The sequence below is a fragment of the Pan troglodytes genome, chromosome 6 (assembly GCF_028858775.2).
Source record: "Pan troglodytes isolate AG18354 chromosome 6, NHGRI_mPanTro3-v2.0_pri, whole genome shotgun sequence".
NCBI lineage: Eukaryota > Metazoa > Chordata > Mammalia > Primates > Hominidae > Pan > Pan troglodytes.
The window spans coordinates 109,776,879-109,801,248 of NC_072404.2; the positions used below are offsets into that span (position 1 = coordinate 109,776,879).

The 24,370-nt window shown below is 46.9% G+C and overlaps 3 protein-coding genes across 25 annotated transcripts in view; 2 read left to right on the plus strand and 1 right to left on the minus strand.

Annotated features, from left to right (window-relative positions):
* The first annotated feature begins 546 nt into the window (after positions 1-546).
* On the plus strand, positions 547-7,210 carry SPDYE3 (speedy/RINGO cell cycle regulator family member E3). Its single transcript, XM_054656120.2, has 6 exons — positions 547-762; positions 1,762-1,980; positions 3,013-3,071; positions 4,300-4,385; positions 6,785-7,028; positions 7,151-7,210. The coding sequence occupies exons 1-6, from the start codon at positions 633-635 to the stop codon at positions 7,208-7,210; spliced, it is 798 nt and encodes a 265-aa protein (XP_054512095.1). The 5' UTR covers positions 547-632.
* On the minus strand, positions 6,105-23,635 carry LOC739114 (putative postmeiotic segregation increased 2-like protein 1). The gene is given in 8 exon segments (XM_063815937.1): positions 6,105-8,302; positions 12,930-13,018; positions 16,061-16,244; positions 17,370-17,472; positions 17,651-17,737; positions 19,627-19,766; positions 23,020-23,273; positions 23,276-23,635. Coding segments are annotated over 8 exon segments (1,314 nt in total). The 3' UTR covers positions 6,105-8,205.
* Positions 23,284-24,370, plus strand: part of PILRB (paired immunoglobin like type 2 receptor beta) — a 31,714-nt gene continuing 30,627 nt past the window's right edge. For 14 of the 23 annotated variants that reach the window (XR_010158631.1, XM_063814843.1, XM_063814844.1 and 11 more), the window contains exon 1: positions 23,382-23,521. The gene's annotated coding sequence lies outside the window, so the exon portion shown is untranslated. Of the gene's footprint in view, positions 23,522-24,370 lie in introns of all 23 variants that reach the window. The other 9 variants (XM_063814851.1, XM_063814838.1, XM_063814845.1 and 6 more) reach the window with 2 other exon arrangements.

Below are 24,370 nucleotides of genomic sequence, written 5' to 3' on the forward strand. Positions count from 1 at the left end.
ACAGTGAATGTCAGTAGACATTCGGCAGAAAAGCTCTGTCAAATTGAGTGCTCTGATGTGACTTTTTCATCAAGTCAATGTTCCTGGGATCTCTTGTACATGATAATCTCACTCTTGTAAGGTTTCATCGTTTCTGCTTACCCTACTTTTCTTTCCCATCCTGATCCCTCTCCCACCAGACTGGACTCTGAAACGGGCATGTACAGAGAAGAGGAGACCACAACACGCTTCAAGCTTTGAGTGGAGAGGACACAGCCTCTGCTGGGACAGGGAACAGAGGGATGCGGAGACCCTGAAGATGCTTTTGGACAGTGGTCTGAGGTTGGGACAGTGGCAGGAGATACCATTCACCCAGGATCTCCAGGACAAGAGATCAGCCTGGCAGTTACATGTGTTTTTGTTCAAACTGGTTGCCAGGTTGGCATGAACGATGACATCAGAGATTCCGACCTTCCTGATTGGAGGGACCGGACTCTGTCGGCACCTGGCAGTTCAGTTGGACAACAGTAACTTCCCAGAGCTGTTCTCCACTCCTGACTTCTCCCAGCCTCGAGAATTGATAACACACTCTTCTGGATCCCAGCAGTGTCCAGAAGAAGACCAAGGACAGAACAGAGACTAGGTTCGGTGAGATGGGACAGATTTTGGGAAAGATCATGATGAGCCATCAACCGCAGCCCCAGGAAGAGCAGAGCCCCCAGCGGAGCACCTCAGGGTACCCCCTCCAGGAGGTGGTGGATGATGAAGTGTCGGGACCATCAGGTGAGGGGACTGGAGGAAGAAGAGGTGGCATAGGATTGACTAAGACGAAGGAAGGGGGCCAGGCGTGGTGGCTCACCCCTGTAACCCCAACACTTTGGGAGGCTGAGGCGGGCAGATCACCTGAGGTCAGGAGTTCAAGACCAGCCTGGTCAACATGGTGAAACCCCATCTCTCCTAAAAGTACAAAAATTAGCCAGGCGGTAGTGGTGTGTGCCTATAATCCCAGCTACTTGGGAGGCTGAGACAGGAGAATCACTTGAGCCTGGGAGGAAGAGGTTGCAGTGAGCCGAGATCGTGCTACTGCACTCCAGTCTGGGTGACAGAGTGAGACGCTGTCTCGAAAAAAAAAAAAAAAAAAAAAGAAGAAGAAAAAAAAAAGAAGGGTCAGAGGTCAGGAAGGAGAACCTGGGGAGGGTGTGTGGGAAGAATGGAGAAATTCAGGCTGGGTGCAGTGGCTCACACTTGTAATCCCAGCACTTTGGGGAGCCAAGGCAGGCGGATCACTTGAGGCCAGGAGTTTGAGACCAGCCTGGCCAACATGGTGAAACCCTGTCTCTACTAAAAGTACAAAATTGAGCTGGGCATTATGGCAGGCACCTGTAATCCCAGCTACCTGAGGGGCTGAGGCAGGAGAATAACTGGAATCCGGGAGATGGATGTTGCAGTGAGCTGAGATTGCACCACTACACTCCAGCCTGGGTGACAAAGCAAGATTCTGTCTCGAAACAAAAAAAAAAAAAAAAAAAAAAAAAGAGGGACTCAGAGAGCCAGGGACCAGGGAAGGATATGAGGCAGTGTTCTGAGGACAGAGAGAGGGAAGAATGGGGAGGGGAAGGAGTGGCACATGGGGTTGAGCAGAGGAGAAAGTCAGAAAGGTGGCTTGGAGAAGCCAGCAGTCTGCGAGGCTGGGGAGGATGGAGAGTGGTTTGGGGTTTGGGGTCGGGGTCTAACGTGATCAGCTGCAGAAGCATTACACGGTGGCCTGGTTTCTTTACTCAGCCCCTGGGGTAGATCCCAGCCCCCCACGTAGGTCCCTTGGCTGGAAAAGGAAGAGGGAGTGTTTGGATGAATCTGACGATGAGCCAGAGAAGGAGCTCGCCCCTGAGCCTGAGGAGACCTGGGTGGCGGAGACGCTGTGTGGCCTCAAGATGAAGGCGAAGCGACGGCGAGTGTCGCTCGTGCTCCCTGAGTACTACGAGGCCTTCAACAGGCTGCTTGGTAGGAGGACACCCCAGAGAGCACCTCCAATCCTGTTCTTTCTAAAGAGGAAACTTCCAATAACCACACTTTTCCAATGGGAAAAATATGCCCCAGTGGGTGAGCTCTCCATGCGGGAGGACTCTGAAGTGATCACTCATGAGGGACACTTAGGAGACAACAGAGGGTTAGGTAGACTTGATAAAGGTCAGTGCTTGGGATAAGAAAGCTTGGTTTTGGGCCAGGCGCTGTGGCTCCCGCCTGAGATCCCAGCACGTTGGGAGGCTGAGGCAAGAGGATTGCTTGAACTCAGGACTTTGAGGCTGCAGTGAGCTATGACTGCACCACTGCACTCCAGCCTGGGTGACAGAGCAAAACTCTGCGTCAAAAGAAAAACCAAGGCTGGGCACAGTAGCTCATCCCTGTAGTTCCAGCTACTCGGGAGGCTGAGACAGGAGAATTGCTTAAACCCAGGAGGCAGAGGTTGCAGTGAGCCAAGATCAGGCCAATGCATTCCAGCCTGGCCCACAGAGCAAGACTCTGTCTCAAAATAAATTAATAAATAAATAAAAATAAAAATCAAATAAAGAAAAACAAAATCAAAAATCAAAAAAGTGGTTTCAGCTGTGCCCTCTGAAACTTAATGTTTCTTACTGACTTTTCTAAACCTAAGTGTTTCCATCCATAGTGAGGGATACCAAGGCCATGGTCCCACCCTGATGTGTGACTGTCTCATGAGGAAATGATGGGAATTCCTTTATGACTCTGCAGTGGTCCCTCCGTGTCTGCTGGAGGGGGTCCTGGCTGTTTCCCAGTTCTACATCCTGTAGATTCTCACACCCAGGGCCTCCTTCGGCCTCTTCTCAGGGGAGTCTCAGAGCAGGAGCCTCTCTCCCTTGCCCAGTGAAAGTCATTCTCCCCTCTCCCATCCACCTCACCCGCGGCCACAATCCTGAGACTTTCCCCCGGGAGGCACACTTCTCCTCACTGCCCTGCTGCTCCCACGGAAACCCTGTCCTGCTTCTCATGCTGATATCTGCTCTCTAATCACAGAGGATCCTGTCATTAAAAGATTCCTGGCCTGGGACAAAGATCTGAGGGTGTCGGACAAGGTAAGGTTGTTCTCTATGTAACTGTGTTCCTGTTCTAACGCACGGCCAGGGGGAGGGCGCAGCTTCCAAACCCACAGTTCTCCCTCCACCACCTCCCACCAGATGCTCCTACAGTTTGTTTTTGTTTTTGTTTTTGTTTTTGTTTTGTGAGACACAGTCTTGCTCTGTTGCCCAGGCTGGAGGGCAGTGTCTCGATCTTGACTCACTGCAGCTGATGCCTCCTGGGTTCAAGCGATTCTCCCACCTCAGCCTCCAAGCAGCTGGGATTACAAACATGAACCACCACGCCTGGCTAATTTTTGTGTTTTTAGTAGAGACGGGGTTTTGCCATGTTGGCCAGATTGGTCCCGAACACCTGACCTCAGGTGATCCACCCGCCTTGGCCTCCCAAAGTGCTGAGATTACAGACGTCAGCACTGTGTCCGACCAGCTCCCATGGTCTTGAGTCTTGGCACCCACACATTTTTTTTTCCGAGACAGAGTCCAGCTCTGCTCCCCAGGATGGAGTACAGTGGCATGATCATAGCTCACTTTAATTCCTGGGCTCAAGCAATCCTCTTTCCTTAGCCTCCTGAGGAGCTGGGACTAGGCACATGCTACCATGCTCAACTAATTTTTGAAATCGTCGTAGAAACAGGGACTCGCTGTGTTGCCCAGGTTGTTCTCCAACTGTTGGGCTCACATGATCCTCCTGTCTCCACCTCTCAAAAAGTACTGGGATCACAGGCTTGAGCTGCCACTCCCGGCTATTCTTTGTCTTTTTATGATTTGTCAGCATCTCCGTCAGGATTCTGCTGGTCTCTTGCAGAGTGAATGAGTGGCCCCTGCCTCTCCTATGGGTCCTTTGGGATCTGAGCCCTGGGCCACAGTCTGGCTGCAGCCCTGAAGCTCCTGGGCCCTCTACTCTCAGCTCCTTGGGACAGTTCTCTGCCTGGCACACAAAAGACCCTCCTGACACCAGCCGACCTAGACACACCCCCTCCAAAGATCCCATGGGAGCCCACCATCCTGGGAGCATCACCGAAAACCCTTCCTCCGGCTTCTCGGATTTGCATCCGACCTTCGAATACCCCTCCACCCCGCAATTTCCACATGAGCACAGTCACCCCAATGCTGAGGTCCCTTCTCTGATGGGCAACCCCTCCCCAGACCCCCATTCCACTATATCCACAATCTTCCTCTCCCAAGATGTGACCTCTCCCTCTCTGTGTTCCTTTCTCTCCATCAGTATCTCCTGGCTATGGTCATAGCGTATTTCAGCCGGGCCGGCCTCCCCTCCTGGCAATACCAACGCATTCATTTCTTCGTGGCTCTGTGAGTGGTTTGCTGCCTCCTATCCATCAATATCCAATGCCCTGGGACAGCGGGGGAAGTGGGATTCCAGCCTTTCATTTATTCTTTCACCTATTTGTCCTCTTTACTCTGTGTACAAAAAAGACAGGATTATAGTATCTTAGACTGTTATTTCTAAAAAGAAACTCAGGCTGTGCATGGTGGCTCAGGCCTGTAATCCCAGCACTTTGGGAGGCCGAGGCAAGCGGATCACCTGAGGTCAGGAGTTTGAGACCAGCCTGGCCAACATGGCAAAACCCCGTCTCTACTAAAAATAGAAAAATCAGTCGGGCATGTTGGTGTGCACCTGTAATCCAAGCTACTTGGGAGGCTGAGGCAAGAGAACCCCTTGAACCCAGGAGGTGGAGGTTGCAGTAAGCTAAGGTTGAGCCACTGCACTCCAGCCTGGGCAACAGAGTGAGACTTTTTCTCAAAAAAAAAAAAAAAAAAAAAACAGGCAGAAAAACCAAACTCCAATGCCAGTGTACAAATAAAAGAGTAAAACAGGCCAGGTGCGGTGGCTCACGCCTGTAATCTCAACAGTTTGGGAGGCCGACGTGGGCGGATCACAAGGTCAGGAGAGCGAGACCATCCTGGCTAACATGGTGAAACCCTGTCTCCACTTAAAAAAAAAAAAAAATACAAAAATTAGCCGGGTGTGGTGGCGGGCGCCTGTAGTCCCAGCTACTCAGGAGGCTGAGGGAGGAGAATGGCGTGAACCTGGGAGGCGGAGCTTGCAGTGAGCCGAGATCGCACCACTGCACTCCAGCCTGGGCGACAGAATGAGACTCCGTCTCAAAAAAAAAAAAAAAAAAAAGAACAAAAAACAAAAGGAACCATGAACCGCTCCTAACGGGAGAAGAAAAGGAGCGGAGGAGCGGACGTGACACTTCCCCCAGCAAGCAGACATTTCCAGTTCTTCTCTCTCTCTCCTTCCCACATCAACCGCAAAAGCCATCAACCTCCTCCGGCTTCCCGTGACAGAGGTCACAGTCCAGGTCCCCCTTGCATCACTCGAATCCACTGTCAAATGCTCCCTGCTGGGGTTTCCTGGAGTCTCTCCCCAAGCCAAGGGGCTTCCTAGTGCAGCCTGAACATCTTTCCAAAGCACGACAACCTCACTGCCCACCTGAACAACTTCCTTAGCTGATGTCTTTCTCTATCGAGGCCAGGGTCCACAGTGCCAATTCCACCCTCTCTACAATCTCTACAACCACACTGGCTCGCCATCTTGGTGTTTCCTGGCTTGGCTTCACTGCTCCTTCCAAATGCCCTCCACTTGACTTTGCATTTGTGTTTTCTGTCTGGGTGTCCCGCACACATGTGGTTCTGAAGGGAAGGACCCATTCCTTGAAGTCGGTTCACCCCACAGCCTCTGTGATGCCTTCCCTCATCTTCCAACTTCTGCATGCCCGTAGCTCTCCAGTTACATCCTATTATAATGTGACATTGGGATTAGGTCATCTCCCCTGATTACTCCCAGTCCCATTAGACTAGATGCCTGTAGAAGGCAGGGTCCTGGCAAAATATCAGTGTATTCAATTGCTTTTTTTTTTTTTGAGACAGACTTGCCCTGTCCCCTAAGCTGGAGTGCAGTGGTGAGATCATAGCTCACCGCAGCCTCCATATCCTGGGCTCAAGCGATCCTCCCACCTCAGCCTCTTGATTAGCTCCGACTACAGGGCTGTACCACCACACCTGGACAGTTATTTATTTATTTATTTATTTATTTATATATTTATCAAGACAAGAGTGTTGCTGTGTCTCTCAGGCTGGAATGGAGGGGCCCAATCTTGGCTCACTGCAACCTCCGCCTCTCCTGGGTTCACACAATTCTTATGCTTCAGCCTCTTGAGTAGCTAGGACTAATGGGTGTGCCACCGCACCAGGCTGATTTTTGTATTTTTAGTATAGATGGGGTTTCTCTGTGTTGACCAGGCTGGTCTCAAACTCCTGGTCTCAAGCAATCCACCTGCTTCAGCCTTCCAAAGCGCTGGGATTACAGGCATGAGCCACCGCGTCTGGCGTATTTTTTATATTTTTAATAGAGACGAGGGTCTTGCTATGTTGCCCAGGCCTGTCTCAAACTCCTGGCCTCAAGTGATCCTCCTGCTTCGGCCTCCCAGTGTGCTGGGATTCCAGGCATAAGCCACCACTCTTGGTCACCAGTTGGGTTTTTGTCTCCATCCTGAAGGAGTGGGAGACGCCCTTGATCAGGTCTCTGTCCAGCAGAGCCCTCCTGAGGAAGGCATGGCTCTCTGCAGGGTGGGTGCCAGTCCTGAGCTAGGGACGGTCCCTTACCTTCCTCTCTGGGAAGCTGACCTCAGCCGGAGGTCTCTCCTGGTGGTGCCCCTGAGCAGCAACCTGATTTCTGTCCTCAGCTATCTGGCCAATGACATGGAGGAGGACGACGAGGCCCCCAAACAAAACATCATCTACTTCCTGTACGAGGAGACCCGCTCTCATATACCCTTGCTCCATGAGCTTTGGTTCCAGTTATGCCGTTACATGAACCCGAGGGCCAGGAAGAACTGCTCTCAGATAGCCTTGTTCCGGAAGCATCGGTTCCACTTCTTCTGTTACATGCACTGCAGGGCTTGGGTTTCCCTGGAGGAGTTGGAAGAGGTGGGTGGGGCCTGGGGACGTGGAGGATGTGGGGAGGAATCGGGTGGGCTGGAGGCTGGATGAGGGGAGAGAGGGGTATCCTGGGGAGTCCCCGTCTTCTCAAAGCGTGTTTGTTTTTCCAGATCCAGGCTTATGACCCAGAGCACTGGGTGTGGGTGCGAGATCGCGCCCACCTTTCCTAGAGCTCCAGGGACCGTGGAGGCCTGAGGTCATCGGCCTGAGAGAAGGTACATCTGCATCCTCCGGGGTAAAGGCAGAATATTGGGGTCTATTTCGGAAATCCAAGGAACCCAATTGCTTGATCTGGCTTCAAGCCTGGGCAACGTGGCGAGATCCCCTCTCCACAAAAATACAAAAATTAGCCAGGCGATGTGGGAGGCATCTCTACTCCCAACTACTCAGGAGGCTGAGGCAGGAGGATCGCTGGAGCCTGGGAGGTAGGGGCTGCAGGGAGCCCTGATCCTGCCACTGCACTCCAGCCTGGGTGACAGAGTGAGACCCTGCCTCAAAAATAATCATAAATACTGAGTTCGGGGAGGTTCATTATGATTGATGCACTTGAGTTACCGATTTGGGTCGAGGGTTCAGTGAAGCTTTGGTTTACATCTTGTGCAGCTAACCATGTTGAGCACAGAGCATGAGACTTCGTCATGAGGAGGGAGGATTATGGATTAGGCTTCTGGACTCGTGGTTCGTGATGTTGTCACATTAGAAACAGATCTAGCACGGTTACAAATTTAGATCTGAAGTGACACAAAAGGCCCCAGCTGTGATGAAGTCCAAAGCCACATTCTCTGAGGGTGCCCTAGTCCCTGGGAAGACCCACCCAAAGTCCTTGCTATGAAGCAGATCACTGGGGCTGACCTTGGGTGTATTAAGTTTTGGAGTCAGGGTCACCAAAGTGTGAGTTTCACAGTTGAACACGATGGTTCAGAAGCAGGGTATAGAATGAAAGGCAGGAGATAAAATTGTACTTCTCAATTGCTCTGAACTCTAGCTAGACTTGACATGGGATGTGAATAACCTTCCTGTCTAGAGAGCTGCCTCCTTGAAGTGTGACATTGTCTCTCTCACTTCCAGAACACCGGACCCAGGGGAGATGTGGATTTTCAGCAGGAACTTTATTCCAATGCTAATGGCAGACATCAGGAAGGAGGAGAGGAACCATTTGTGCAGATCATCTAGAAGAACCTGGACCATTCTTGACAGAGCTGAATACAGTGATCACGTTGTCCTCCAAGGAGTAGGGGTGGGGTGGGGTACTTCTAGGAGTCCTTGGAGAAAAGTAAGAAACCAGGAGTGTTTCCAGTTCCACCCTTTCCTGTGGCACCACCTCCCTTTTTATATTGCTGAATGCCAACCTCCCTGGGGCGGAACCTGGAGGTCTTGTTTCTTATGGACTTGGTTGCCACAGTCCAGGAGCATTTGAAGGCACAGTGCAGGGGCTCAGATTGGCACAGAATTCTTTGTGAAATATGAGTGCCACAGACTGTAACAGATAGCTTCATGCACACTATGCATTTTATTGGTTTGTTTGGAAAATGTTGGCCATTGAATTATTAATAGGTTTATTTCAAATAGTTTGGAAATTGTTGTACTTTTGAAAACATGCTGTTCCTGTAGAGTTTTTTGATGAGAGTTATAGTTGTTATATATACATAAAGATAATTTTCTTTTCATTTTTAAGTGAGAATTCTTTTTATCCTAAATCTTTTATTATCTTTAAATTTTTTTCTGTATTATTATATGTGCTCCTGAAGCGAGCACTCTTTTTATCTGTGATACTTCCATAATAATCTCTTCTATTTATAGCTATTGGTAGTTCCCCACCAGAAAAAAACATAATTCTGGTGATAGAAATTTTTATTTGCTGTTTAGGTTTGTGACTGAATTGTGAGAATTCAGTTGTGATTTTTAACATGTCTCAGATATATATACTAACACGTCTAATATATACTATCTATTTTATTGGTTTATTTTGAAAAACATGGGTATAGAATTATTTAAATATTATTTTATTTATTGAAATATTTATTAAATATATTTATTTATTTAAATATTATTATTACTTTAAATATTATTTTAAATATTTTGGAAATACTGGTATTTTTGAATAGATGCTGTTTCTATAAAGCTGTGTAATGGGTGTTATAACTGTTATATACACATACATACAATTTTGTTTTCCTTTTTAAGAGAGGATTCTTTTCATCCTAAATCTTTTACCTTTCAATCTTTGTATCTATTATTACACGTGCTGCTGAAGGGAGCATGGTTTTTATCTATGATACTTAGTTAACATATATATTACATTTATAGCTATGTGGTAGTTCCCCTAAATTCTTGTAAAAATAAATTTTTATTTGATATTTAGTGTATGTTTGAAATGTGAGAATTCAGATGGAATTTTTTATCTTGTTTTGGCATGTTTGTATGTTACTTTAAAGAGGATGTGCGTTCTAAAGGAGGACATGAGCTGTGTGTTTTCAAGAGAACAGTGCAGTGCATCTCTTGGGGAAACATAATAAAGATGAACTTTTCTCACCTTCACAGTGAGTGTGATCATATTGTGGTCTGGATTGATTATTTGCTGTCAAGTGACATTTTTCTTTAATGGGGTTGTGGTTATTTGAACATATTTATTAGCTTTGGAAGATAATCCTGTGCTGTTTTTTATGTAGAAAAAAACATAAGGCTGGGTGCAGTGCTCACACCTACAATCCCAGCAGTTTTGGAGGTCATGGCGGGAGGATCACTTGAAGCCTATTTTTAATTTTTATTTTTTAAAGAAAAACAACAGACGAGAAGGCTGATCCCAAGCTACAGGGTTTTTTTGTTTGTTTGTTTGTTTGTTTTGGAGACAGTCTCGCTCTGTCTCCCAGGCTGGAGTGCAGTGGCACAACCTCGGCTCCCTGCAACTTTCACCTCCGCGTTCAAGCAAATTCTCCTGCCTCAGCCTCCCAAGTAGCTGGGACTACAGGCACCCGCCTGTACGTCTGACTAACTTTTGTAAAAATAGTAGAGACAAGGTTTCACCATGTTGGCCAGGCTGGTCTCAAACTCCTGACCTCAAGTGATCCACCCGCCTCAGTCTCCCAAAGTGCTGGGATTATAGGCATGAGCTACTGTGCCCAGACCCCAGGCTAGAGTTTTAAAGCAGGAAATGAGAGAAAGATACTGAGAGAGGAAAACCAGGTGGTAAGAAAACTCTAAAGGTGGCTGGGCGTGGTGGCTCACGCCTGTGACCCCAGCAGGAGTTCGAGACCAGGCAGAAGAATCACTAGCAGAGAATATGTCTCCCCAACCCCTCAAAAAAAAAAAAAAAAGTCCAGGCGCGGTGGCTCAGGACTGTAATCCCAGCACTTTGGGAGGCTGAGGTGGGCGGATCATGAGGTCAGGAGATCAAGACCATCCTGGCTAATACGGTGAAACCCCATCTCTGCTAAAAATACAAAAAATTAGCTGGGCGCGGTGGCAGGCGCCTGTAGTCCCAGCTACTCCGGAGGCTGAGGCAGGAGAATGGTGTGAACCCAGGAGGCGGAGCCTGCATTGAGCCGAGATCGCGCCACTGCACTCCAGCCTGGGTGAAAGAGCGAGACTCTATCACAAAAAAAAAAAAGAAAGAAAGAAAAAAAGAAAGTTCCTGCAACAGTTCAAGCTGTGAAAGACAGGCACTCTGCCATGCAATTCTTTGTGATTTTTCTTTTTTATTTTTGGAGTCGGGGTCTTGTGCTGTCACCCAGACTGGGGTGCAGTGGTGCGGTCATAGCTCACTGCGGGCTCAGACTCAAGCTCAAGCGATCTTCTTATCTTGCCTTTCTAATTGCTGGGATTATAAGCATGAGCCACTGCACCTGGCCTGTGTGACGTAATTCTGATGTCAACTCCCTGATGTTACATCAAATGCCACAGGTTAAGGCCACCAGCCCCCGCTAGGCTGCCCTCGCTTCAGATGCAGCTGCAAGCTTGGGTGTCCACAGACCGCATGTACTTCTCACCAACTGGCTGCAAATTTGGAGGTTCCCACCACGTCCTCAGGTTTGATAATTCACTATAACAACCCACAGAACTCTGAAAAGCATGATACTTTCTCTTTCTTTATTTGAGACAGAGTCTTGCTCTGTCACCCAGGCTGGAGTGCAGTGGCCACCATGCTTGGCTAATTTTAGTATTTGTATTAGAGACAGGGTTTCGCCATGTTGGCCAGGCTGGTCTTGAACTCCTGACCTCAGGTGATCCGCCCACCTTGGCCTCCCAAAGTGCTGGGATTACAGGCATAGCCACTGTGCCTGGCTGACTTCTAGAGTTTCAATAACAGAGATGTGGTTCAAGAAGAAAAGGGAGACATGTTTTGTAGACAGCAGGAGCTTCATGAAAAGAAGCCAATGAAGGGCAGGATGTGTAGCTGTCTACCTACAGGAAACCAGCCAGGAGCCTCCCCACAGGGACTTCAGCACAGATGGCTGGGAAAATCTGCATTAACCTGAGCTCTGGACCTAAGAGAGGACAAGGCCTTGACTGTTTCTACAGACTCACAAGACGCAATCTCTGCAGTCCATGCCCGTGGTGTGATCTGGGAAACAGGGGGCCTTCTAAATGCCAACAGCAAGGAAATCAAATGTGCAACAGACAGAAATACCGGCATTGACACGGGCCATGGAAAGGCCTAAACAGATGACTGCAGTCCACTGCCAAGGTCATCAAAGGGGTGACTCTGAAATAATAAATTTCAGACGCCATGGCCCAAATAGCTGCACGAGGTGGGGAAGTCCTATGGCCCAAATAGCTGCACGAGGTGGGGAAGTCCTCCACATGCCTCTGCTTCCTTCAGTACCTCTTCATGAAATAAGCTGAGGTACTTCCCTGGGGAATTTCCTTTCTCTTTCTTTCTTTTGAGACAGAGTCTTGCTCTGTCGCCCAGGCTAGGGTGCAGTGGCGCGATCTCGGCTCACTGCAACCTCTCCCTCCCGGGTTTTGGCAATTCTTCTGTCTCAGACTTCTGAGTAGCTGAGATTACAGGTGTGTGCCACCATGCCCAGCTAATATTTGTATTTTTACTCGAGACAGGGTTTCACCATCTAGGCCAGGCTGGTCTTGAACTCCTGACCTCATGATCCACCCATCTTGGCCTCCCAAAGTCCTGGGATTACAGGCACGAGCCACCACACCCAGACTTCTTTTTTTATTTTTTGAGATGAAGTTTCGCTCTTGTTGCCCAGGCTGGAGTGCAATGGCGAGATCTCAGCTCACTGCCACCTCCTCCTCCCAGGTTCAAGTGATTATCCTGCCTCAGCCTCCCGAGTAGCTGGGATTACAGGCACCCAACACCAAACCCAGCTAACTTTTTGTATTTTTAGTAGAGATGGAATGTCACCATGTTGGCCAGGATGTCGTCTTGAACCCCTGACCTCTAATGATCTACCCGAATTGGTCTCCCAAAATGCTGGGATTACAGGCGTGAGCCACTGTGCCCAGCCCCTCCCATACCTCTTTTGGCCAAGGCAGTACAATTCAGAGAATCTTGCCAGGGAAGACTGGTAAATGGACATCAACATGATGCCTATGGCTCCTGGTGGATTTAGATACCTCCTGGTGCTTACTGATACCTTTACCAGTTACATGGGGGCTTTTCCATGCCAGACTGAAAATGCTGGAGATCACTGATCAACCTTCAACTATTTACTAGCAGAACACTGAGGGGACTCTGCAGTCACCAATATCTCCTATTGCACTTGGATAAACACCTCCCGGGAAATAGAGATGAATAGAAAGGAAATAGTTAAACAAGCAGAATGGCTACATTCCTTCAACCAGAAGGGTCCATTAGTCTGCTTTCACACTGCTATAAAGAACTACTGGAAACTGGGGAATTTATGAAGAAAAGAGGTTTAATTGACTCACAGTTCTGCAGGCTGTACAGGAAGCATGGCTGGGGAGGCCTCAAGAAACTGACAATCACGGCAGAAGGCGAAGGGGAAGCAGGCACGTTTCTGGCCATGGTGGAGCAGGAGAGACAGAGAGCGTGAAGTGGGAGGGCTGCACGCTTCTAAACAACCAGATCCCATGAGCGCTCACTCACTATCACGAGAACAGCAAGGGGGACGTCAGCCACCATGAGCCAATCACCTCCCACCAGGTCCCTCCCTCAACACTGGGAATTGCAATTTGACATGAGATTTGGTTGGGGATACAGAGCTGAACCATATCAAGGGTAGTTCAACCACTGAGATTGATTGATTGAGATGGAGTCCTGCTCTGTTACCTAGGCTGGAGTGCAGTGGCATGATCTCGGCTCACTGCAACCTCCGCCTCCCAGGTTCAAGCAATTCTCCTGCCTCAGCCTCCCTAGTAGCTGGGACTACAGCACACGCCACCACACCTGGCTAATTTTTGTATTTTCAGTAGAGACGGGGTTTCACCATGTTTGCCCGGCTGGTCTTGAACTCCTGACCTCGTGATCACCCTGCCTCGGCTCTTCTTTTGCTGGAATTACAGGCGTGAGCCACCGCACCCGGACAACCACTGAGATTTAGAAGGCAGTCGAGTCCACTATACCACACCTCACCTGGTTTCTTCCTCTGTTGGGGCCCCTCGTGGCCACTGTTCTGTTACTTTTTGGTCCCATTTATTTAAATGGATGGTGAGCTGTTTGTCCTCCAGGATCCAACACTTCCACCTTCAGCTTGTTGTACAACAATACCAGCCTTTCAAGCTACTCCGGGTGACCCCAGAACTCATCTGAACTCAGAAGCCCAAGAGTTTCATTCCTCTCACTTTAGGGGACTAAGTGCCCCTGGTCAGCATGAAGTCGATACAGAAGCATGACCTCCATCCCTAATCCCTCAAGAATGAGGAGTGGAAGGTGTTGGCAGGAGGGTGGGACGCGGTTTGTAAATCTGTAACTGCATCAGACCAAATCTACTTCAACTTTTTTTTTTTTTGATGGAGTTTCACTCTTGTCACCCAGGCTGGAGTGCAATGGCACGATCTCAGCTCACTGCAACCTCCACGTCCTAGGTTCAAGCATTCTGCTGCCTCAGCCTCTGGGGTAGCTGGGATTACAAGGGTGCGCCACCACGCCTGGCTAATATTTATATTTTTAGTAGAGACGGGGTTTCACCATTTTGGCCAGGCTGGTCTTGAACTCCTTGACCTCAGGTGATCCACCTGCCTTGGCCTCCCAAAGTGCTGGGATTACAGGCGTGAGTCACCGCACCCAAATCAGTTCAACTTTTATGTAATGAAGTTGTCAGTTGTTTTTCAATTGCCATCGACCCGCAGGTTGAAGGTCATGTACCCTGTGCATGCCCAGGTTAACCAAGCTTGCCACCGTGGAGTGGAACCTAAGAGCTCAGCCTGAAGAGCTCGGACCGGTTTAAGAACCAGACACCCCAAGGCAGGAGCCAGGATCCAATCAGATTGAGTTTTGGTGTCACCCCATGGCAGGATCCAGTCAGATCACACCTCCCAGCATTACTTTATTGCAAGATCCAATCAAATCACACCTCATTACCCTACGCTTATAAAACCTGACATAGCCCCCAGCTGTGTAAGGGAGATTTGAGTACTTCCTCCTGTGTTCTTGCTGGCTGACTTACAAAAAAGCTTTAAAAAAAAAAAGCCGGGCGTGGTGGCTCACGCCTGAAATCCCAGCACTTTGGGAGGCTGAGGTGGGCAGATCACTTGAGGTCAGGGGTGCAAGACCAGCCTGGCCAACATGGTGAAACCCCATCTCTACTAAAAATACAAAAATTAGCTGGGTGTGGTGACACACACCTATAATCCCAGCTACTTGGGAGGCTGAGGTAGGAGAATCACTTGAACCCAGGAGGCGGAGGTTGCAGTGAGCCAAGATCACACCACTGCACTCCAGCCTGGGCGACAGAGTGAGAAGACTCCGTCTAAAAAAAAAAAAGTTAAAATTAGCACCGAATGCTTTACAAGTAAAAATTTTTTAGCTGCATATGTTTAAGTAACTTTTTAGATTATAAGAAATACGCATGCAAAATGGAAAGACACAAAGAAGAGAGCAAAAAGTGCATGAGATCTCACATCCAAGGATAACCGCTGAGAACATGGAAGTGCTGACTCTTCAGTCTTTATACTATACACATTTAGGCCTGTTTTGTTTTTATAAAACTGTAATCATATAATACAGTTTTATAGTCTGCTTTTTAAACACAACAATTATATAACATTTAGCTGTTTCATTTGCATTCAAATTCATAAGGGTTCCAGTAACTCATTTATCAGAAAACCAAAAGAAATATTCTCATAAAAATATAAGTACATAAGGTCAGGCATGGTGGCTCACGCCTGTAATCCCAGCACTTTGAGAGGCCGAGGTGGGCGGATCACCTGAGGGCAGGAATTCGAGACCAGCCTGGCCAGCCTGGACGACATGGTGGAACCCCGTCTCCACTGAAAATACAAAAATTAGCTGGGCGTGGTGGCGCGCGCCTGTAATGGTAGCTACTCAGAAGGCTGAAGCAGGAGAATCGCTTGAACTTGGCAGGTGGAGGTTGCAGTGAACTGAGATCGCGCCACTGCACTGCAGCCAGGGCGCCAAAGTGAGACTCCATCTCAAAAAAAGATAAAAATAAAAAATAAAAAAAATGTATATATATGTATATATATTTTTCCAGAAAGGGTCTTACTCTGTCTCACAGTCTGAAGCGTAGTGACGCAATCATAGCTCACTGCAGTCTCAAGTTCCTGGGCTCAGGTGATCCTCCCACTTCAGCCTCCCAAGTAGCTGGAACTACAGGTGCATGCCACCATGCCCAGTCAATTTTTTTTTTAATTTTTCATAGAGACAGAGTCTCACTATGTTTCCCAGTCCTAATAAACATTATGTGATAAAAAGAAAAAAGTAAATCATCCTGAAGTTAAGTCTTTAATGAGAAATGCAAATAAAGCATTTCTCAATAAATTAGGGGAAGAGAATCAACTGAAGAATAAACATCTTTAGTAAATCTTTTGCTCATGTGCATTAACCAATACTCTTGAAAACCAGGATTAATTTACTGTACCTTCTTAATATTCCTTTGAAATTCTTTATGGCGCACAGGTAGCGTAGAAAATAACTGCTTCACGCTGACTGTCATCCCTCTGGGGTGGGGGTAGGGGGTTTTCTGGATGATTTTCCCATTGTGATCAAACACCAGTCGAGTCCCAACCTTCGCCGATACGTGGCAGGTAGAAATGGTGACATCACTGTGAGAGAATACCAGGCATGGTGTGTTCAGTGAGAGATCCGTGATGTTGGGCACTGACTACTCTTTTCTTCACTTGCTTTTCTCTCAAAACTTTCTTAAAAAGCTGATGATCCCTCTGAGATAACCGAGATCTAAACGGTTGAGGAGTCATCATAAAATCTAAGGTTTGGCATCTAAAAGACAGTGAGACAGAGAGCACTAAACACGCTTTGTTTTGATAAAAACTTTGACTTCGTTTTTCAGGTTGAATTGCAAAACCATAAATGATCTCAAGATTTATTGATTCTCAGAGATTTGTTTTGTTATTACTCTTCAAACAAAATTTTTTAAAAGAATTTTTTTAAAGAATTTTTTAAATTTTTAAAAAAAATTTTTAAAGAATCCAAAAGATATTATAATTAAAATGTATATGTAGGGCAGGGTGCGGTGGCTCGTGCCTGTAATTCCAGCACTTTGGGAGGCCAAGGAGGGCAGATCACTTGAGGCCTGGAATTCCAGACCAGCCTGGGCAACATGGCAAAACCCCATCTCTACTAAAAATACAAAAATTAGCCAGGAGTGGTGGTGCACGCTATAGTCACAGCTCTTCAGGAGGCTGAGGCACAAGAATCACTTGAACCTGGGAGGCAGAGATTGCAGTGAGCTGAGACTGTGCCACTGCACTCCAGCCTGGGTGACAGTGTGCGACTCTAAAAAATATATATATGTATGTATATATATATATGTGTGTGTGTGTGTGCGTGTGTGTGTGCATGTAATTATTTATAAAAATTTAGTATCTGTGCTATAATTAAATAGTGCTTTGGTGAAGTGTTTCCCTAAAAATTGATAATGAAAACCAATGGTAACTATCATTTATTACCTATATGTTATGTTCAATTTGAGAAGTTACTGTTTTAATAAGGGTAACCAATTTTTTTAACAATACTATTTGCTTCATTTCATTCATTTATTGCTCACATTTCAGAAGTACTAGGACTTAGATTGGCAGTGAGACAAAACAGAATTCAGAAGCTAGAAGCTGAGATATTGAGACAGAAAATTGTAAATAATAATGATTCCAATTAATTTTCAGAGAAGTTTTTCTAAGGGGTCAAGTGAATGGATAAAAATATTTTATCACCTCAGTGCACAAAGTGAGCTCAGAGCTTCCCCCCGAAAGCCAAAAGTTTCAACCTGAGTTAGGTCGGCAAACTCTTGAATCTTAGATGTGTGATGTTTCAGAGCTGAAAGAGACTGTAAAGTAAGGAATAAGATATCTCAAGTGCTATAACAACAAATATACATGATATCTAGTAACTGGCTTTAAAAAACTGTTTTTGTGTTTCCCAAGACAGTGTTACTCAAAATTCTAAGACATGTGGCCCAATTATTTTATAATAGGATTAGAAAAAGTTAACTTACTTAAGCCTTCGACGTTTTCTTCTTCTACCCCACATCCATTGCCTGAAACTTCAATGAGATCCACTCCATAGTCCTTAAGCTTTAGATCTAGAAAGTTTAAAATATTTATATATTTATTAAAAATGGACCCACGCTATCAGTTTTTATATTGATATTATTTATAACGTGCAAATTTAAGTGTCGTAACTATACCTTTAGTTAAACATACTAGTGTCATTTTGTATATTTCATTTTTATAAAGTTCTTTCTGGCCATTTACTAGCCCAGATTAAATAGTTTAGCATTTTCTTTCTTTCCTCTTTTTTTTTTTTTTTCTTACACTAGTCAAGTGAAGCAGTTGGAGTGGAGAAGGAACAAAAAAATCTGTAACTGGTTGTGATCAATTAGTTGTAAAGACCGTTGCACTTTGACCAGCGTTTTCCTTTGAAAGAAATAATTTTAACATACCCAGTAAGGAGAACGGGGGCCAGGTGCGGTGGTTCATGCCTGTAATCCCAGCACTTTGGGAGACCAAAGCGAGCGGATCACCTGAGGTCAGTAGTTCGAGACCAGCCTGACCAACATGGAGAAACTCTATCTCTACTAAAAATACAAAATTAGCCAGGTGTGGTGGTGCATGCCTGTAATCCCAGCTACTGGTGAGGCTGAGGCAGGAGAATCGCTTGAACCTGGGAGGCGGAGGTTGCAGTGAGTTGAGATCGTGCCATTGCACCGCAGCCTCGGCAACAAGAGCAAAACTCCATCTCAAAAAAAGAAAAAAAAGAAAAAAAAACAGAACGTAATCAGACTTCCTAGATTCTATTTTATTAGCTTTATAATCTCAAAAAAAGGAAATTTACTGTCCCTTAATTTCCTCAACTGTAAAATGGAGGTAATAAGTTCTATCTCATAAAGTTATTTGGCAGATTAATAATTTTTTGTTTTTTTATTTTGTCATTTTCTTTTTTTTCTTTCCTTTTTTTTTTTTTTTAATTTTTTGAGATTGACTTTTGCTCTTGTCACCCAGGCTGGAATGCAGTGGCACAATCGATCTTGGCTCACTGCAACCTCCACCTCCCAGGTTTAAGCAATTCTCCTCCCTCAGCCTTCTGAGGAGCTGAGATTACAGCCATGCACCATCACATCTGGCTAATTTTTGTATTTTTAGTAGAGACAGGGTTTTACCACATTGGTTAGGCTGGTCTTGAACTCCTGACCTCAAAGCATCAGCCCCCCTCAGCCTCCCAAAGTGCTGGGATTACAGATGTGAGCCACTACTCCAGGATTTATTTTATTTTATTTTATTTTATTTTATTGTTTTGAGATGGAGTCTTGCTCTGTCCCCAGCCTGCCGTGCAGTGGCACAATCTCGGTTCACTGCAACCTCCACCTCCCAGGTTTAAACAATTCTCATTCCTGAGCCTCCCCAGTAGCTGGGATTACAGGCTTCTGCCGCCAGGTCTGGCTAATTTTTGTATTTTTAGTAGAGACAGAGTTTCACCATTTTGGACAGGCTGGTCTCGAATTCCTGACCTCAGGTATCCACCCGCCTTGGCCTCCCAAAGTGCTGGGATTACAGGCGTGAGCCACCACACTCGGCCTACTTTATTTTTTAATAGGGACGAGGTCTCACCATGTTGGCCAGGTTGGTCTTGAACTCTTGGCTTCAAGCAATCCCCCCACCTCAGCCTCTCAAAGGGCTAGGATTACAGGTGTGAAACACCACGCCCAGCTATTCTGCAAATTAAATGAGATATTTCTGTGCAATTCTTAGCATAACACCTGCCTGGCGCACCATAAGAACACAATAAAAGCTGTTGTTATTATTATTACTACCTAGCTAAGTACTAGGCACATAATAGGTGCTAACTTTAACTTAAAAATAATAATTTATTACTACATCAACACTTGATAGTCTTATTTCAATAACAAATGTTTCTTGACTACAACAACATTCACTGATCATTTCTTGTGGCTTAAAACTCTCCCAAACTTACCAATATTAGTGGCACCAGCATCCAGACTGTTTTCTACTAACTCCTTCACCGCAGTGCTTAGACTCAGTACCACCGGCCCAGAGCAAATCTGAAGGACTGACTTCCGATCAATAGGTTTGATGGCCTTAGCAGGTTCTGTACTAAAGAAATGTTACAAGAAACAAAGCAAGTATTCAGCTATATATTTTCATCCTGATTTTAACTGTGGGAAATGACTCAACACTGCAAATAGTTTATGGGTCTAAACTATTCATTTATTATATTAACAAATACATTTATTATATCCAGAAATGGAAACATTGTTTTACAATCCTTAAACAAGTACCCAAAATACTTCTGGATAGACACTTCAAATTCAACAGATCCTTACTATCTAGTATCCACATGGAGAAAACATACATTGTATCTCTCAAATTACCAAAATCTTTGGCAATAATGGTGTCTTCTTTCTTGAAAACTGAAAGCATGGCCGGTGCGGTGGCTCATGCCTGTAATCCCAGCAATTTGGGACACAGAGGCAGGCAGATCACTTGAGATCACGAGTTTGAGACCAGCCTGGCCAACATCGTGAAACCCTGTCTCTACCAAAAATATAAAAAATTAGCCAGGCATGGTGGTGGGCGCCTGTAATGCCAGCTACTTGGGAGGCTGGGGCAGGAGAATCGCTTAAACCTGGGAGGCAGAGGTTGCAGTGAGCTGAGATTGCAGCATTGCACCCCAGGCTGGGCAATGAGCAAAAAAAAAAGTAAAAGCAACATAATTTCCCACATAATTAGAAAAACCAACAGTATGCTGGGAAATACACAATGTTTAAGTCAAAATCATCTCAGAAATAGGATACCAGTTATATAACTATTCCTTATACACAGTTGCTTTTGATACCCTACTCCAAATTGAAGCTGCCAGCTGCTGTCTTAGCAAAGACCCTCAAAGTTCTTGCTGTACTTGCTTTAAGAGGTTTTTTTTGTTTGTTTTTTTGAGACGGAGTCTTGCTCTGTCGCCCTGTCGCCCAGGCTGGAGTGCAGTGGCACGATCTTGGCTCACTGCAAGCTCTGCCTCCCGGGTTCCCGCCATTCTCCTGCCTCAGCCTCCTGAGTGGCTGGGACTACAGGCGCCCACCACCATGCCCAGCTAATTTTTTGTATTTTTAGTAGAGACAGGGTTTCACCGTTTTAGCCAGGATGGTCTCGATCTCCTGACTTCGTGATCCGCCCACCTCAGCCTCCCAAAGTGCTGGGATTACAGCCATGAGCCACCACGCCCGGCCCGCTTTAAGAGTTTTATAACGGTTTCATTTCCCCTTATTCCCTGCTCCAACCCATCCTCCACTCTATCACCAGAGCTATTTTTGAAATCACGAATCTGGTCAAATAAATTTTCTGCTTGAAAAATTACTAGTGCCCCACTTCCTACTATATGAAACTTAAAATCTAGTCATCACTGGGCCCCAAACTACCTTCTTTTCAGAATCTCTCTAATCCTTTCCCTTCATCAAGTCCCCTACATTATTATTATTATTATTATTATTATTATTATTATTTGAGACAGAGTCTCACCCTGTCACCTGGGCTAGAGTGCAATGGCATGATCTCGGCTCACTGCAACCTCCACCTCCCAAGTTCAAGTGATTCTCCTGTCTCAGCCTCCCAAGTTGCTGGGATTATAGGCACCCACCGTTACACTCAGCTAATTTTTGTGTTTTTAGTAGAGATGGGGTTTCACCATGTTGGCCAGGCTGGTTTCTAACTCCTGACCTCAGGTGATCTGCCCGCCTTGGCCTTCCAAAGCACTAGGATTACAGGTGTGAGCCACCGCAACTGGCCGTCCCCTATATTGCAGCACAGTGAACAACTGTTTCCTGAACATCACAAGCTCTTTTAGACACTACAGTGTATAAGCAGGTCTCTGTCTAAACTGCTCTCCTCTTGCTCCTCTGCCCAACCAATGTCTGCTCATCCAAAGAATGTATCCCGTGTGTTCATTAACTTAGCAAGTTCCAGTAAACAGTTTAATTGATCACTCGTTAAGAGAAGGCAGGAAACCTCCATGAAAAGAGAAATCAGTGGGTATTTCCTACAGCATTTAACACATTGTAGGCCTTACATAAACCCTTGTGAAATAAACAAACCTCTTTACTCTTCATTCTATGTTGCTAAGAATCTCACCAAAGTCTGTCTACCATGTGAAACTGCAGATGACCTCACAGAAAATGGAAAGAAGTATCTCTAAAAATAAGTTTATTTGGCAACACACTACAGGCTACAGGTCCAGTTCTGATTTTTTTTCTTTTTTTTTTTGAGATGGAGTCTTGCTGTGTCACCCAGGCTAGACTGCAGTGGTGCAATCTCAGCTCACTGCAACCTCTGTCTCCTGGGTTCCAGCGATTCTCCTGCCTCAGCCTCCCAAGTAGCTAGGATTACAGGCGCCTGCCACCACGCCCAGCTAATTTTTGTATTTTTAGTAGAAATGGGATTTCACCATGTTGGCCAGGCTGGTCGTGAACTCCTGACCTCATGATCCACTTGCCTTGGCCTCCCAAAGTGATGGGATTATAGGTGTGAGCCACCGCACCTGGTCCACTTCAGATATTTAGATACAGACGGCAAATTTATTTAAATGTCTCAATACATTTAAATGTAGTTACCTAAATATATCTAATATATTTAAATGCAGAGAGCAAATTTGCGTTTACAAATCTGACATGGAATTCAACTGTGCTAGCCAAGATTCGGTGTAGCTTACTAGCCAGAAATCACATACCCTAACAGGTAAAAATGCATTGCATTTTTTAAAACTGCGCAGCTATGCAAATTAGGATGTGTCTGGACGCTCTACTGTCCCCAAAATGACCTCAATTTTTTTTTAAAGGCCAGGCACAGTGCATTACGCCTGTAATTCCAGCGCTTTGGGGGGGCCAAGGCGGGCGGACTGCTTGAGCTCCGGAGTTCCAGACCAGCTTGGGCAACATAGCTAAATCCCCGTCTCTACAAAAAAATAAAGTAAAAATTAAAAATAAAATAATATAAAAATAAAAATAAAAGGGGAGAGAGAACAGGTAGAAAGGAAATGCATTCAGTCTATGGGGATTTCACGTTCCGGCTTCAAGTCCACGGCCCTGTGATGGGATGTGGGCAGGGCCTGAGACAGGCCGAACCCAACTCTTCACAGGGCCGAATTCTTTGCCCGCAGCCCAGCACCCCGAAGGAGCTTGCCTCGGCTTCAAGGCGCACCTAATGGGCACCGGATCGCTGGGGCGCTGAGGATGCCGCTCCGGGGCCTCCACGAGGCGGCCTCGCCACGCGCCTCGGCCATGTTCCCCCCATTTCCAGGGAGGTTGGACGCCGCGGTTCTCAAAGACGGCGCGCGAGAGGGGCGACCGCGAGCCCAGCTCACCTCGAGCTCTCAGCTCGCTCCAAGGATGCAACACCGGGTCCGCCTCGGGGACTGGGAAAGTTCCCTCCATGGCTCCCACAGGCGCCCCGCCTCCTGGGCTCCCAACGGCTGCTTTCGACGTTGTGCTCCACCCTTTCCGGGCGGGGCGGAAAAAATACTTCCCGTCTCTCCTTTCCGCCTAGTGGCTCTGTCAAAGGTCGAGTCAGTGACGTCAAAGAGCCTGGACCAATCAGAGCACACCGGACTGCGTTTTTTTTCCGAACGCCGGCAGCAGGGTCAGAAGGGAGGTGGTCGCCCTCCGTCGTGGCCTGGCGTGGATTCCGAGCGTTGGTGTCTGGCGGTTTCCGACCGTTGGTGTCTGGCACGCGCCACCCCGATGTACCAGGTAAAGCCCTATCACGGGGTCGGCGCCCCTCTCCGTGTGGAGCCCACCTGCATGTACTGGCTCCCCAACAGGCACGGCAGGAGCGGCGGCCCAGCACTCGGCACTGGCCACTTGCAGGTAGGAGCGCGGGGCCCCCCGCCCACTGCGCACGCGCGGCGGCCGGGTGCTGGCCCGGGTGCCCCTAGGCCGGATAGAGTGCGTCCCAACCGATTCGCGGCGCCACCCCGGCATCTGTGCCGGCCGGCCAGGGGCTCACCCAGATTTTTATGTTTTAAAAGATTTATTCAGGCCGGGCGCCGTGGCTCACGCCTGTAATCCCGGCACTTTGGGAGGCCGAGGCGGGCGGATCATCTGAGATCAGGAGTTCGAGACCAGTCTGGCCAACATGGTGAAACCTCGTCTCTACTAAAAATGCCAAAATTAGCCGGGCATGTGTCGGGCGCCTGTAATCCCAGCTACTCGGGAGGCTGAGGCAGGAGAATGGTTTGAACCCTGGAGGCGGAGCTTGCAGTGAGCTGAGATCGAGCCATTGCACTCGAGCCTGGGCAGCAAGAGTGAAACTCCGTCTCAAAAAAAAAAAATATTATATACATATGTATCTTTATATATATTAAATATACCTTTATTATGAGTATTATACATATTGTATGTGTAATATATAACATAATATATTATAAAATATATTATATATTATATATATATCTTTCCTGGTCGAGCGCGGTGGTTCACGCCTGGAATCTCAGCGCTTTGGGAGACCGAAGCGGGAGGATTGCTTGAGCCCGGAGAGTTTGAGACCACCCTGAGCAACATAGGAAGACCCTTGTCTCTATGTTTTTTTTTTTTTTTTTTTGAGTTGGAGTCTTGCTCTGTCGCCCAGGCTGGAATGCAGTGGCCTGATCTCGGCTCACTGCAAGCTCCACCTCCCGAGTTCACGCCATTCTCCTGCCTCAGCCTCCCCAGTAGCTG

What these genes read in the sequence shown, in the direction of transcription:
- SPDYE3 (XM_054656120.2), top strand. Translation starts at nt 633, where the DNA reads ATGGGACAGATTTTGGGAAAGATCATGATGAGCCATCAACCGCAGCCC. An exon ending in TGAAGTGTCGGGACCATCAG is followed by an intron (nt 763 to 1,761) that starts GTGAGGGGACTG and finishes TTCTTTACTCAG; the next exon opens with CCCCTGGGGTAGATCCCAGC. An exon ending in GGCCTTCAACAGGCTGCTTG is followed by an intron (nt 1,981 to 3,012) that starts GTAGGAGGACAC and finishes CTCTAATCACAG; the next exon opens with AGGATCCTGTCATTAAAAGA.